This window comes from Leucopleurus acutus (assembly GCF_964270905.1).
Source record: "Leucopleurus acutus genome assembly, chromosome: 2".
NCBI lineage: Eukaryota > Metazoa > Chordata > Mammalia > Artiodactyla > Delphinidae > Leucopleurus > Leucopleurus acutus.
The window spans coordinates 160,403,809-160,417,868 of NC_139143.1; the positions used below are offsets into that span (position 1 = coordinate 160,403,809).

Consider the following 14,060-nt stretch of genomic DNA (forward strand, 5'->3'; position numbering starts at 1 on the left):
GCTTTGTGCTCTGGTGCAGCCAGACAGCAGTGTGGAGGAAGCAGCCACAGGAAGGCCGAGCAGGAAGGACAGTATTCGGGTCAACAGCTCCAAGGAGCCTCAGTGGCAGGGGTGAGGAGAGATGCAGGCCAGCCTGCAGGGCACCTCCTGCGCCGTCCAGGGGCCACTGCTCCAGTCCAGAACCTCACTTCCCTGTTTATAAAGGGCCCCAGGAGGAGAAGGTGTGGGGCAGCAGCACAGTGCAGTGTAACCTGATAATGACTAACACGTCGCTGTGTGCCCCACCAGCTGCGCCATCTGAATTAGAACGATCTCATATAATCTTCACAACAGACCCACTTTATAGAGGAGGAAACTTAAGCTCTGATCGAACAGCCCGGAACTGCCAAAGTAGGCATTTAAAGCCCAGGAATCAGACTCCAAGGCCAGGGCCGAGGTTCCAGCCAGCGCAGCTGCCTTATGTGATGCTTCAGGTGGGTCAGTTCCCTCCTGTGGGCCCGTCTGGCTATGAGGGGGTTCGACGAGGAGACCTCTGAGGATCCTACCAGCCCTCACCAGCGACTAGTTCCAACGTGGTGTTTTCCACTTGGCCCCTGTGAGGTTCTAATCATGGGCCCCGTGAAGCAGTCAGGGTCGGGGCTGCCCATTTTCCACAGACTCCTGGACCTTTGTCCCGTGAGCTGTGCTGTTTATTCAGGGTACTCCCAAAGGGGGCCTTATTGGACCCTGGCGACAAACTTCTGGATGTGAAGGTGACACCAGCGTATGCAGGCAGGCCAGGTGTGCTGCCAGGCCGGGCTTGTGGAGCAAGATGGCTCCCACCCACCCTGTCCCTCGTCAGCAGGCACACTCACCTTTCCAGGGAACACTCGTTAAGGGCTTCTTGGTGCTAAGTCGTTTGTGGACGTTAGCTCGCTTAAACCTCGCTTACAGCTCTCAGAGATAACCACCATGTTCCCTCATTTTAAAGATGAGGAAACTAAAGCTTAGAGAGGTGAAGTTATAATACTTGCCCCAAACTCCACAGCTAATGAGGGGTGCGAGACAGCATACTGCCTGCCACACCCACCAGGCAGCCTTTGTCTTGGGTCCTGCTAACCATGCAGACTCGACTCCCACAGGCTACACTGGGGGTGGCGCTCACGCTGCAGACAGACCAGACACCCTGCCAGCATGAAGCAGGCCTTTCCGGTGGAGCAGTCCTTGCAGAGCCCACAGTCATCCACGACCATTCTCTGTTGCCCAGGTGACAGCTCAGGTGCAAGGGGATAAGACATGTTAGGGAGAAGTGGGGTTCACCTTGGTTTAGAAGCATCGTGCCACAGGGCAGCCAGTAACTCCCTAGTGCCATAGGCACAGCTTCCAGGTCCCCGTCAGGGACGTGCCTACTGGGTCCCTGTGCTCGGGAAGCCCTGCAGGAGGGCTATTTACAGTCTATGCACAGCACTCCTAGACCAGGTGATTTACAACTAGGGGTCATTTTTATCATAAGCACTGTTGCCTTGAAATGGTTGACATTCCATTTTTATCTGGTTTCCAAGGGAACAGAACTAGAAGGGTAACCAGATGTCAAATTCTGCAGAAGGGGAAAGGATTTGTTAGCGTTTCACTCATGCTGCCCTAACCTCTGGGGTCAGAATTGAACGTCATTTAAGAGAACAAGCAAAAAAAAAAAACCCAAAACCTCGACTTCTGAAACTGTTTCACAAAGCCAAGCCTTCTAATAGTGACCCGAGTCATCCAAAGAAGCTGAAATGGTGTCCGGTGGGTGAGACCACACCACTGATCCCAACAGGGCAGCCACCCACAAAGCGGGAAGGCGTGTGGGGAAGTGGGACTGGGGGACAGAGGCCTCCGGCAGCAGCTTCCTGGGCCCACCCTCATCGCCATGACAAGGAGTGACATTGACTCCCGTGCTGAGGAACATCAGGAAGGAAAAACCCAGGCACTTCAGGAGAGAAGAGCGCAGGCTCCGCTCAGGGCTGAATCCTTGGGGAACCTCTCTGCCCGTCCCCACCTGTGGTCCCTCCCCACCTGCCGGCTGTGTGGCCCGTGTCCCCGGGCTCCGCTCTGTCTCTGTTGCCCAGGCTGTTAGTCCTGAGCGGAAGTGTCCACAGCACCCTCTTCAGCATCTTTGTGGAACAACCCAGAGACCCTTCTCTGGGCTGTGTCACCGGTGGGCCAAGTGGACACAGTTTCTGCCCTCGTGCCCGATGCCACGACCCCTCCTCAGAAGAGCCACAGGTGACTTGCCCCTTGTCTCACAAATAAAGTTGAAAGCACGGGAAACTGTCTTGCCTAGGAGACTCCAGACGCTCCCTCCCGCCCCTGTTGTCCCTCAGCTTTTTTGCAGCCTCCTTACCTTAATGCCCCGTCACCCCATCCCATCAGGGAAGCTCCCCAGCTGGAAACGTCCAGGCCAAGCGTGAGAACTGTGTGTGTGTGTGCTTGTCCTCCAACACCAAAGCCACCGAGGATGCTGCCAGGGGCCAGCGGCCAGCAGGTCCCAGGGTACAGACACCAGGCCCGAGATATCTGTGGGCAGCTGGGCTGGTCCTGTCAAAGGATGGGCAGGAATCAACAGGCAGCCGCTGGTAGGCAAGGGGAGGAGTCAAGACTGAGGCTGGAGCGTCCCGGGGCCCTGATGGCGAAGGCTGCGTCCACACCACTCTTCCCCTGAGTTCCAGTCTGTTCTCCTGACAGCCTGTCCTCTCCCACTTAACGGCTGAGCTCAGCACTCGCCCCTGCCCCGTCCCCTGCCCCTCAGCTGGGGTCCCTGGTTGGTTCGCGCAGACACCCGTGCTTGCTACGGTGTGGAGGATCGCAGCCACAGGCGCCACCAAGTGGACACTCCAGATAACGTGAGAAGAGCCCTATCCCAGCCTCCCTCTGCCCCTCATCTTTGGGCCCGCCTTGCATTCTTTTTTTTTTCTCATTCTTTTACTTTATATATTTGTTTACATCTTTATTGGAGTATAATTGCTTTACAATGGTGTGTTAGTGTCTACTGTATAACAAAGTGAATCAGCTATACGTATACATATATCCCCATATCTGCTCCCTCTTGCGTCTCCCTCCCTCCCACCCTCCCTATCCCACCCCTCTAGGTGGTCACAAACCACCACCGAGCTGATCTCCCTGTGCTGTGCAGCAGTTCCCACCCACCTTTTATTCTTAACTTTAAATTCAAGAGGTTTTCTTCCTCCAGTGCCAAGTAGGGGTTGTCAGTAAGGTCACAGACATCCAGTGAGAGGACTAAAAGGGGCTGCTGTTCCACAACGCTGAACTCGTGTCCGCCATCACCCAGCTGTTAGCCTGAGATGCTCTAAATAACCCAGTTTACACTGCGGTGCGTTTCAGTATGTGAAATATCATTTTGTAAATGCTTACAATGAAAGACAATTTTTACCCCCGCCAATAAAGAAGTGGAACTGATGTTCAACTCACGTAAGGCTGTTAACAGAGCCCAGGGAAATATGTAATACAATCGTTTAAAGAGATTTCCAGCAAGAATGGGGAAAGATTTGGCACTCAAATCAGTTTGGGAAATTTCATGCCAAACAGCTGCCTGATAGCGAGGCCCCTAGAGAAGTATGTTATGTTCACGTGTTCGTTATGTTCTCTGGTACAGCCACGTGTGTGCTCATCTGTCAGGGCGCCTCTCCCGGCCAGCTGTCTGTCTCTGCATAACTCATCATGACTCGAGTTAACCGTCCAAGACAGCCACAGCCCCCACTTGTTACTGTGAGAGCAGCTCGTGATGGCAGAGTCCAGAGAGGCCTGAAAGAAAGGGGGAAGCCTGGAGAGCTTAGAGCCGTTATTCCGTAACTCTCGGCCGTGGATGCAGAGGCGGGTCAGCCCTGGCTGCTGGGTCCCTCCCCCGAGCCTCAGTGCCACCACCTGGGGCCTCGGGCCTCCTCCTTTCCTCCACGCCACAGTCTCCTTTCTCAAGTTCCCCACCCAAGCTTCTGCCTCAGTCTCTCAGGGAGACAAATTCATCGGCATCTTCAGAACGGCTGCTCAGAGAAAGAGGCAGCCTTCTCTCCATGCTGTCAAGCAGCTTCCCCAGTCTGCAGTATCCGCTTCTGGACACCACCCCACCCCCATCCCCTCACCCCATCGAGACTTCCAGAAGCAGTGTGGGAAAGTGCTACCTACATCTGCATCATGAAAAGCACTTTCAAAGCCCCCACCCACCCAAGAACAGATTTCTGCATTAACAAAGGCTGTGCATTACCCGAGTCCTGGTCCCCGGTCAAACAGCAGGTGACAACCCTGTCCTTCAAAAGACATGGCCGCGCCTGACCTATTTCTCAGGGCTCTTCTGGACAGCAACCTCCATCTCTGGCAAAGAGAAGAGCCTGGTGTCAGGGGAGCCGTGGAACCGGCTGCGTTCTGATCCATTCTGGGAGCAGCTGGGCCCTGTCCGTGCTCAGGGGAGCCTGGGATTGGTGACTGAGGCGGGGACCTGTGTGGGCAGGAGGGCCCGGAGAGACCTGACAGAAGGAGGAAGTATGTCTTCAGTCCCTGGGTTCTAGGAGCTGCCCCGAAGAAGCCCCACATGAAGCTGCATGAGACACCCGTTTACACTGGGGTGGGGAGTAGGGAGGACTTTTCCTGGCTCACTTGCCAAGCCTAGAAGCATTGTTGACTCTCCTGAGATCACAGAGGTGGCTGCACAGGCCCCACCCACTCCCTACAGCCCTGGTTCCCCCTCCCTGAGCCAAGCCCCCAAGCACCCTGGGGAGCTGCTGGGCAGGGGGCAGGGGTCTGTGGGAGTGGAGGGCTGGCACCTCCCACTCTCCCCCAGGAACCATCAGGACATGAGGGTCACAGTCCTCCTTATTCCTTCTATTCCCGTTTGCCCTGAATGTCCCCACTCCAGCAGTGGTGGCCCCCAGGCCCTGACTGCCTCAAGTATCCAATCTGAAGAGATGCAGGCCAGCGGTACCTGCCACGCAGACCGGAGGCTGAGTGTATGCGGGCGAGTGGAGGGGCTGGTGTGGGCACGTGTGTGCTCAGCTCAGGAGTGAGGACCCCTGGCCTAGCGGGAGGTGGTGGGCGACATACACGAGGGTCCAGCGCTGACCCTCATTCCGCCCCTCCTCACTTCTGCTCTCTGGACCCAAACCAGAGGATCTGGTCTAGATGAGCCTCGTCGAGCTGTACGTATATATGCAAAGGCCATCGTTCTGGGGAGGGGCCGTAGCTTTCATCAGTGTGGCCAAAGCAGAAGAACCTCGCTCTAAAACCCGCTGACCCAGCCTGACCCCTTCAGAACCTCTGCTGGGCTCACCCCGGCTTCAGAGCAGGCAAGGAGAAGCACAGGGGGGCCGCAACCAGTCCTCAAAGCCCTGGGTTAAGGCTGCTTCTCCAAAGGCCCCTTGAAAAGGTTTCTCTGGTGCCTGGAGGCTGCGCAGGAAACCCTGAAGGCATCGAGGAGGCCCCAGCCTGTGGATTGGTGAGGGAAGACAGGCCCACTGGGGCCAGTGAAAGGATGGGGGGAGGCGTGCCTCAGAGACCTGCGTTCCGGTCCCCTCTGCCCTGCTGGGAGCACAGGCCCTCGGTCCTCCCTCCTGTGGGATGGAGCGGCAGGTCCACATGCTCTGTTCTCTGGCTCAGCCCTGTCTGACTCTCCTCTTCCCTGTCCGAGGCTCTGGGCGGGTGGCAGCCCTTTCCTGCCGGCCCTCTGCCCACCCTCGCTCTCTGGCTCCACCCAGCCCCCGCCAATCTGTGAACCTCCCGGGAGCCTTGGCCCCTCCGAGTCCCCTGGGAGGCCCTGGGCTGACCCGAGAGCCCAGGGCCCCGGGAGGAGTGGCCAGCGGTGAGGAATCCCAGAAGCCCCTCCGAGGGAGACCCCTCCAGAGACCTCCAGGAAGAGATCACCGCGACACAGGTGCAGGAGCCCCTCATGGAGCCCCCAGGCAAGCGGCCCCTGCAGGAGCTCCCCGCAGAAGAGTCCGTGTCTGAGGACTCAAGTACCAAGGCGGCTCCCAGCAGGCATGTTCTCTACGTGGGCCACCTGAACCCCCAGTTCTCAGTGCCTGTGCTCGCCTGCCTGCTGCGAGACGCCCTGGAGCGGCTGGAGCTGCCGGTGGCGCGGGAGCACATCCAGGTGGTGAGGCAGCCACGCAAGGCCTACGCGCTGGTGCAGGTGGCCGCCCACGAGGACACCCTGGCCTCCCTGCCCTGGCGCCTACGCACGGCCTTGGAGGAGCACCAGGTCATCCAGGAGCTGGTGGCCCCTGGGAAGGAGCTGGTGCTGGGTGAGGGCCGGGAGCCCTCAAACCGCAGAGAGGTGAGCGAGGCTTTCCCTGAGCCTCCCTCGCGGCAGGCCTGGGTGTGGATGGCCTGTGCTGGGTGGGGTGAGGGGTGTCTTGGAGAAACTGGGGACAAATCTGCAAACTTGGGGGCTGCTACTCAAATGACTATGGTCCCAGAGGGACACTGGAGGGACACTGACCCTTAGAGTTTGCCTCCAGCCTGGAAGCACATGAAGGAAGACCCGAGTATCGAACCCTCCCTGGGCCCGTCTGCATCCGGCCTCTGGGCCGGGTCAGCCCAGGCACGAGGATACGCAAGGGTCCTGGCTTTCTCCTTGGCCGACCTCATCGGTTCAGTTGCAAAAACCAACACCTGCTCTGCCGGGCAGTACAGCAGAGAGTAGAGGCTCCACCCTGCCCTCAGGGAGCCAAGCTTCTATGAGCCAAGAGGGGGCAGACCTGGAGCTGGAGGAGGACCCAAGAGGGTCCTCCCTGCTCTCTGGGGACAAATTCCCCGGGGAGTGAAATCCAGGCTGGGGCTTAGGCAATGGGACAGGCACTTGGGGAAGAACATCCCCAGCAGAGGGATGTGGCGCATATGAGGGGACAGGGTGGGGATGGATGCATTTGCAGGGTGGGAAGCCGGGTGCTGTCCCTGGAGCTCGGGCTGCCGGGGGACTGAGGAAGAAAACCAGGCCAGAGGGCAGGGGCCAGGCCACCAAGGGCTGTGAGACCAAGGCAGAGGCAGCAAAAGGTCGGCTTCTGTGGGGGTGGGAGGGAAGAGTCAACTCACTTTTGAGGCGGTGGTAGTCACTCCGCAGGATGGGTGATCTTGGTTTGTCTTTTCCTTCGGGATGAAGACTCCATGCCATTTAAACTGTTGCAGAGCTACACAGCTAAACGGGCTTACATTTCAAGACCTGTGGCCTGATGGCATGTTTGTATGATAGCTGGTGGTTTTCTCAAGTCTCCGCTAAGTTTGTCTCCGCCGGGAGCTGCAGGGCTGGTAGGGATGTGCCTCTCATCACTACACCCCAGCCCACACTGAGCTCCCAGCCCTGGAAGCCACCTCTGGAGGCTGGAGGGCAGCAGGGAGCTAAGGAAGGGTTTTAAGGGAGGAATGACAGTGTGACTTGCATCTGGGGTCAGCGAAGAGGATGGATAGGACGGGGAGAGCCTGGAGGCAGGGAGTCCGATGGTGAGGCCCAGAGCAGGGAAGTGGCCCTGAGCCCTGAGCGGGCTGCTCCCAGAGCCCTTGAACAGAGCAGAAACAGTGAAAGGGACTCAGGAGGGCTGGAGGAAAGTGGAAATTCAGGAGGACTGGTTCAGCAAGGCTTTCAGGGAGATCAGGAAGAGGGCATCTCTGGGAGCCCCTCTCAATTCAGGCATGCAGCTCTGTCACAGGGGACCTCAGGGTGCCGAGGTGTCTCCTGGGATGATCCAACCCTGCGCCTCAGAGGCCGACCCGTAACCCAAGTGGGAAAAGAATGGCTGCAGGTGTCCCAGGTCCCACCTGGGAAGGACAGTTCTTCCTACCCATGTGTATCCCATAGTTCACCTGGGCAGAGGGCAGCCTCAGGGGAGCACTGGCTGGTTCCAGCCCCTGACCCAGCAGGGTTTCCCGCATTGGCCTTGGGATGGTGGGCAGAATTAGCCCCCTCTGCCTGGGAGGAGCGTCAGGACGCCCGTGTGGGCTGGGCCCTGGGTGGATGGGGCAGGTGGACGGGGGGATTCTGGCTGCCTGTCCCTCCTTTGGCCGCCAAGGTCAGGGCTCCCGGCTCTTGCCTGGGCCCATATGCCCCGCTCTTATCCCCCACCCCAGCAGAAGGAAGACAGCAGCCCGAGCCCCAGCCCCAGCCCCATCCTGGGCTCCAGGCCCCGGCTGGCCTGGCTCGCCGGACCCCTTCCTACCCAGGTCCCCACCCCACGGCAGGACTCCCCAGGCCGGCCCAGTGGCACGCGCTCAGACAGCGCCATCGCGCACCAAGAGATCCTGGGCCAGGAGCGCCTCTTCCAGGGCGCCTTCCTGGGCAGCGAGACACGCAACGTGGAGTTCAAGAGGGGGGGCGGTGAGTACCTGAGCCAGGCCTTCAAGCACCACCTGCGTCGCTACGTGTGCGCCTTCCTCAACAGCGAGGGCGGCAGCCTGCTGGTGGGTGTGGAGGACAGTGGCCTGGTGCAGGGCATCCGCTGCAGCCACCGTGACGAGGACCGCGTGCGCCTGCTGGTGGACTCCATCCTGCAGGGCTTCAACCCCCAGGTCTTCCCTGATGCTTACAAGCTCACCTTCATCCCTGTGGTCAGCACCTCTGCCACCGGCACCCCCCTCAAGGTGAGCCCTGCACCCAGCGCCCCCAGGCTGCCCCGGAGCCAGAGAGGCGGGATTGGGGCTGCACACTGTCCGGTGCAGCGCCCGCAGAGCTGCCGTCGCCCTTCCCCAGGTGATCCGCCTGAGCGTGCACGCCCCCAAGGCCCAGGCCCAGCCGCAGCTCTACGAGACGGACCAGGGGGAGGTGTTCCTGCGGCGGGACGGGAGCATCCAGGGCCCCCTATCCGTACACGCCATCCAGGAGTGGGGCAGGCAGGTAAGTGGCCCAGGCCAGGCAGGCAGGGTAGGGGCCACGCTGGCCCTGGGTCCCTCGGCCACCCACTGGGTAGGCTCGCAGCTGTCAGGTTTCCTCTGGTGCTCCCCAGGGGCTGGACTGCAACAACCCCGCTACCTCCGGTACTCCTCTGCGGTGTAGCTGGGGCCGCCGGGATAGTGGAATGTTGAAGTTCTAAGACAAACCAGAGGGCTGCGTACTGCATTTGGGCGGAGGCCCTTAAGACGGGGAGGCAGTGAGTGCTGGACACAGCACTTGGACACAGTCCCAAGGAAAAGCCTTTTCAAGAGAGAAACACAGGTGACAGAAAAACAGAAGAGGCCAAGGGGCTGACAGAGAGGGAGAAGGACATGGCGGGGGGCTGCCAGCCTGAGCCCGCCCCGGTACTTGTGCAGGCTGTGGAGGACAGGTCACCCCAGCGTCTGGGATGGTGGCAGGACTCTCCCCGAGACCCCAGGGCTGACTTGGTCAGGGGACTTGGCTCCTCCACCTACCAGGGCCAGTACGGTGCCCAGAGACCTTAAGCAGGCCCCCCAGGCTTCTGGGCCTTCCCTTCCTCCACCAGTTCAGCCCTGGTTCTGAGATGATGTCAGCTTAGGCACGCTTCTCCGATGTCCCCTCAGAAGTGGACGGCTGGGCTGAGCAAGCTGGAGGAGAGGCTGCGGGTGCTGACAGCCGAGAAGGAGCAGCTCCAGCAGCAGCTGCAGCGGTACAAGCCCATCTCCTGTACCTGCTGCGTCCTGTGAGGGCCCAGCGCTCTACCTGGAACACACAGGGCCGTCCTACTGACCCTAGGTCCCCCCAGTAAAACCAGTCTGGGCTGCTCAGAGGTGGATGGGAGCTCTGCACTTGCAGGCTCCTTCTACAACAGTGTGCTCACACGGGCTGGTCCCCATGTGGTGTCAGTCCTGAGAAGACCCTGATCTGTGTAGCTGAGAAACTGTGCTTGGCACGATCCCCAAGGCAACTTACTTTCAGAAAGAACGTGTGAAACCTTGGCCAGCGCTCTCCTTGGGCTGAGCTGTAAGGGACTGTCCCTCTGGGTCTCTGACTCCCGTTGGCTAGGCAGGTCCAGAAAGGGACTTGTCACCTTGGGAAAGCCCCTCTGCAGATGGCAAAGTACACTGATAACTGTGGTTACAGGGTGGACAGGCCACCCTGCAGACCCACCCCTGGCTTGCTGGGATTTGGGACTGTCAAAGCTCTGTAATAAATCACATGCCCCCAGGCAAGAATGGTTCTTTCTAGAACACTTGGCTGGTTGGATGCAGCTGGGTAGAGTCCCATGCCCAGCCCATTTCTGTCCAGGGGGCCCTGAGTTCCTCCCCCTACAAAGCTAAGGAGTAAGGGGGTAAGGAGCCTGGATGGTTGGGTCCCAGTCCATCTCCGCCTTGAAGACGGGTACCTTAGGGCAAATCACAATACTTCTGCTTTAGTTTCTTCATCTACAGGACAAAAGGGGACAGCTGGCACCCTGCTTCTCTCTAGCACACACCAACACCTGCACAGGGAGGGTCTGACTTCCATTCCATGCACCCTCCAGCCACTGGAGAGGATTCCTGCTCTGGCCATTTCCCCTGTCATCTCCACCAGTGGAGCCAGAGGCTCTATAAAGCCAACATGTGCACCCGGGCAAGAATGGTTCTTTCTAGAACATGCCTGGGCTCAAAGACCTCCTAGAGCTCCCCATCTCACCAAAAGCAAAGCCCAAATAACAGTCTACACAATCCCCCCTGACTTGGCTCACCTGCCCTCAAGGCCTCCTGCCTCTTGCTACTGCATTCCAGCTACACTGACCAACTTGTTTCCTGAGCACACCGGCCTCAGGGCCTTTGCACTGGCTGCTTCCACCTCCTGGAATACTCCACCCTCAAGTGGAGAGGAAAGGAACCTCCCTACCCATTCTATTGCAAATTACTCTCTTCTTCCCTGCTTCCATCTTTTTCTTTCTGCAGAGCACCTGTCAGTCACACTGTAGCTTTTATTTGTTGTTTCCTCCTCACTAGAATGCATGCTCATGGGGACAGGGATTTTGGTCTGTTTTGTCCACTGCTTTAAGTTTAGAAACTAAAACGTAGCTGGCATGCGGCAGATGCCCAGTAAATATTTGCTGATGAAAGAATCAAGGATACTCCTAAATTTGGGGCCTGAGGCACCAGAAAACCATGAAACTTTGTCGAAGAGGGTATTTCACAGGACTGGGGGTCCATGGAACACACTTCAGTGATCCCCTCTCCCTCCCCCAGCCTAGAGGTCCTTGGCCACATCCATGGAGTAGACAACAGAGGACCCCTTGTGGGCCAATCACAACTGCTCTGAAACTTGGTTTTCCCATTTACCAAACACACTGGTTATAGGGACCGAAGGTGGTAATGGATGCCCATCTCATGATGGACTACCAACCCACTGAACTGCTCGGGGTCACTGACCTTAGGGCCTGAGCCAGCTTCTCAGAAGCCACTGAAGAACTGCACAGAGGGGCTTCCCTGGTGGTGCAGTGGTTAAGAATCCGCCTGCCAATGAAGGAGACACGGGTTCGAGCCCTGGTCCAGGAAGATCCCACATGCTGCGGAACAACTAAGCCCATGCACCACAACTACTGAGCCTGTGCTCTAGAGCCTGCAAGCCACAACTAGTGAGCCCACGTGCCACAACTACTGAAGCCTGCGCGCCTAGAGCCCGTGCTCCACAACGAGAAGCCACGACAATGAGAAGCCCGCACATCGCAACGAAGAGTAGTCTCCGCTCGCCCACATACAGCAACGAAGACCCAACGCATCCAGAAATAAAATAAATAAATAAGTAAAATTACAAACAACAAAAAAAAACTGCACAGAGGATGTGCAGCTCGAGAGGTCAGAGGGGACCCGCTGCTGAGCGGCCCCCTCGGGCCAGGCGCAAGGATGCCCAGGCACCGCGGCCCTCGGAGGTGCTCTACAAAGGCAGAACCTGTCCGGATCCCCAGTGCTGAAGAGAAGGGTGGGGGGACTTGGCCAGGCTTACTCCCCAAAGAGAAGCCTCCGGGCACTGGGCAGCCAACACCGGGCGTGAAGGCCACCCTCCGTGCAGTCTCGGCTTCAGCCCTCGGCCCTGCTACTGCCCTGTCTCCACAGCCAGGGTGGCAGGCTGGTCGGGCTTTGCAGCCCCTGGAGAGCCATCCTGCGAGGCGGGGGGGCGGGGGGTCCCTTTTCTAGAAGGTTATGCAAGCAGCCAGCACTTCACAACCAGTCAGCGGAGGACTTCTCCAAGCAGGGGCGGGCACAGCTGACCCTGAGAGGCTTTGAAAACTGCCCACTGTCGTAGGGAGCTGCTGTCACCAACAGGCCTAAGAGCCCTCAGTTTGGGGAATGGCTCTTATAAAAATGACTGAAGACTGTCTGATGGGACCACCAGATGGGAGAAGGGGTTAGAATTCACCCAGTCAGCCACATTCAAAGCACCCAAACAAGTATGAAGGCCTCTGTAAGTGAAGACATTGTATCTCAGCCCATGAGAAACACAGACAGAGGCAGCTGGGTTGCCCTGGGTCAGGAAGCGGTGTTCCCACACGGGCTCTGGGGCCTCAGCAGTGATGGTGGCCTCGGACCAGTGCATGGAGGGACAAGAGGGAGCCCGCCTCCTTTCTGGGTCTCTCTGATGGAGGGGCTGTGCCAAATGGTGAGAAACATTTTTCTCCCAACACCCCCTTTCCAAATGAAAACCAGCAAAGCCTGCCGACCGTTGACAAACAGCCCGGCCCGAGCCCTTGAGCCTTGGCCTCAGACACACGTTGCAGAGGAGCTGGCTCATGGGCAGGTGGTCCCAATGTTGCCAACGTGCCACGAGGAGCGTGGATTCAGTATCTCGAATTTCACTGTGGAGGGAAAACCAGCGAGGCCGATGACCTGAAATCGGAAGGCCTGGGTGCAGGAGGGCTGCCGGGGAGCGGACGGGGGCGGTGAGGCTTCTTTGTACCTCTACGTGCCGAGAACCTAAATTTGAAGCCTCTTTGGAAAATTCTGGTTCCTATTAAAAAGAAAGGCTCCTCTCTTAGCTTTTAAACAATCAGATCACCACCTCAGCTGCTGCTCCCCGGGAGGACAGCCCGGCACTGACGGCTCAGGGGACGCACACACGCCGGCCCCGCACTCAGACGGCGCCCACCCGGCTGCGACACAAGCACTCCAAACAAAGTCTGTCTCTTGCTCTGCGTTATTTATTTCTTAAGTTAGAGTATACACCGAGTCCAGCCAGGATATAATGGGCACGAGCTCTGCCTGTCGTTATACCACATTAAGAAAATAGCTTTTCATACATTGCATTTCAACCGTAGTACCACCATTCTGGAAGGCAAAAGTCCCCTTGAGCAAAGCTGTAAAGTTCCCTCGAGCAAAACCCCATATGAGAGGGGTTTAGAGGCAGTTTCCCCAAAAGATTCTTTGTTAAGTGACCCCTTGATGCAAGGAGTGATTCCCGAGAAGAGAAGCGCGGCTTCCAAACTCAGACGTCAGAGAGACAGAGTTCTTGCCGTTCTGTGTGACGCCAAACTGACCGTCCTTTTGGACAACGAGTCCTCCAGCACAGGGCAGGGCCGACTCTGTTTCTGGTTTCACGGCTCTTGCTCAAGCAGTGCCCTCGGGTTCCGGCACTGGGCTGTGAGCACCAGCTGGACTCACCCCTCTCTGCCCACACAGGCCGCACGGCCCACCTTTTATAATGGCCTCGGCATCGGGGGAAGGAACAGCTACACGCTCGAAGCCACAGTGACGCAAGGTGGCTGGAGAAGCGCGGTGACCGATGGGCTCCCCTGGCACCCGGCCATCACCCGCTCCGCCCGGATGTCCTGCTTCTCGCCCGAGGCTGGAGGACCGCAAAGGAGAGTGTGGGACACCAGTCAGCACAGCGTGCGGGAGCCGGGACACATGGCGGGACATGCAAGTCACAAATACCTTCCCTCAAAATAAAATAATCTTAATAAAAACATAATTTAAAGGAAGTGTCAAAAGCTGAATGTAAAATCAAAGCTGTAAACTCCTGAAGTCCAAAGGCTCTCTTCAAGAATCATCCCTGTTTAAAAAAAAAAAATTGAGCAATTATATGACGTATGTTAAAGTAGAGAAGTTAGGATTTGTAGTCAGCTGCTATGTAAACTATGCCTGGTTTTCATCGAGGACCAGTCGTAGTAGGAGCCTAACACGAATGAGAAGCTAAATTT

At 57.8% G+C, this 14,060-nt stretch overlaps 2 protein-coding genes across 2 annotated transcripts in view; one reads left to right on the forward strand and one right to left on the reverse strand.

Moving 5' to 3' along the window:
• Positions 1–5,911: 5,911 nt before the first annotated feature.
• On the forward strand, positions 5,912–9,612 carry SLFNL1 (schlafen like 1; the record flags this gene model as incomplete). The annotated part of the gene is made up of 4 exons (XM_082832617.1): positions 5,912–6,298; positions 8,089–8,595; positions 8,705–8,848; positions 9,490–9,612. The coding sequence occupies 4 exons, from the start codon at positions 5,912–5,914 to the stop codon at positions 9,610–9,612; spliced, it is 1,161 nt and encodes a 386-aa protein (XP_082688743.1).
• Positions 9,613–13,086: 3,474 nt separating this feature from the next.
• CTPS1 (CTP synthase 1) overlaps positions 13,087–14,060 on the reverse strand; it is a gene marked incomplete at its 3' end in the record, with an annotated part of 30,288 nt that continues 29,314 nt past the window's right edge. Inside the window, exon 19 of the mRNA XM_082856571.1 lies at positions 13,087–13,912. The remainder of the gene's footprint in view (positions 13,913–14,060) is intronic.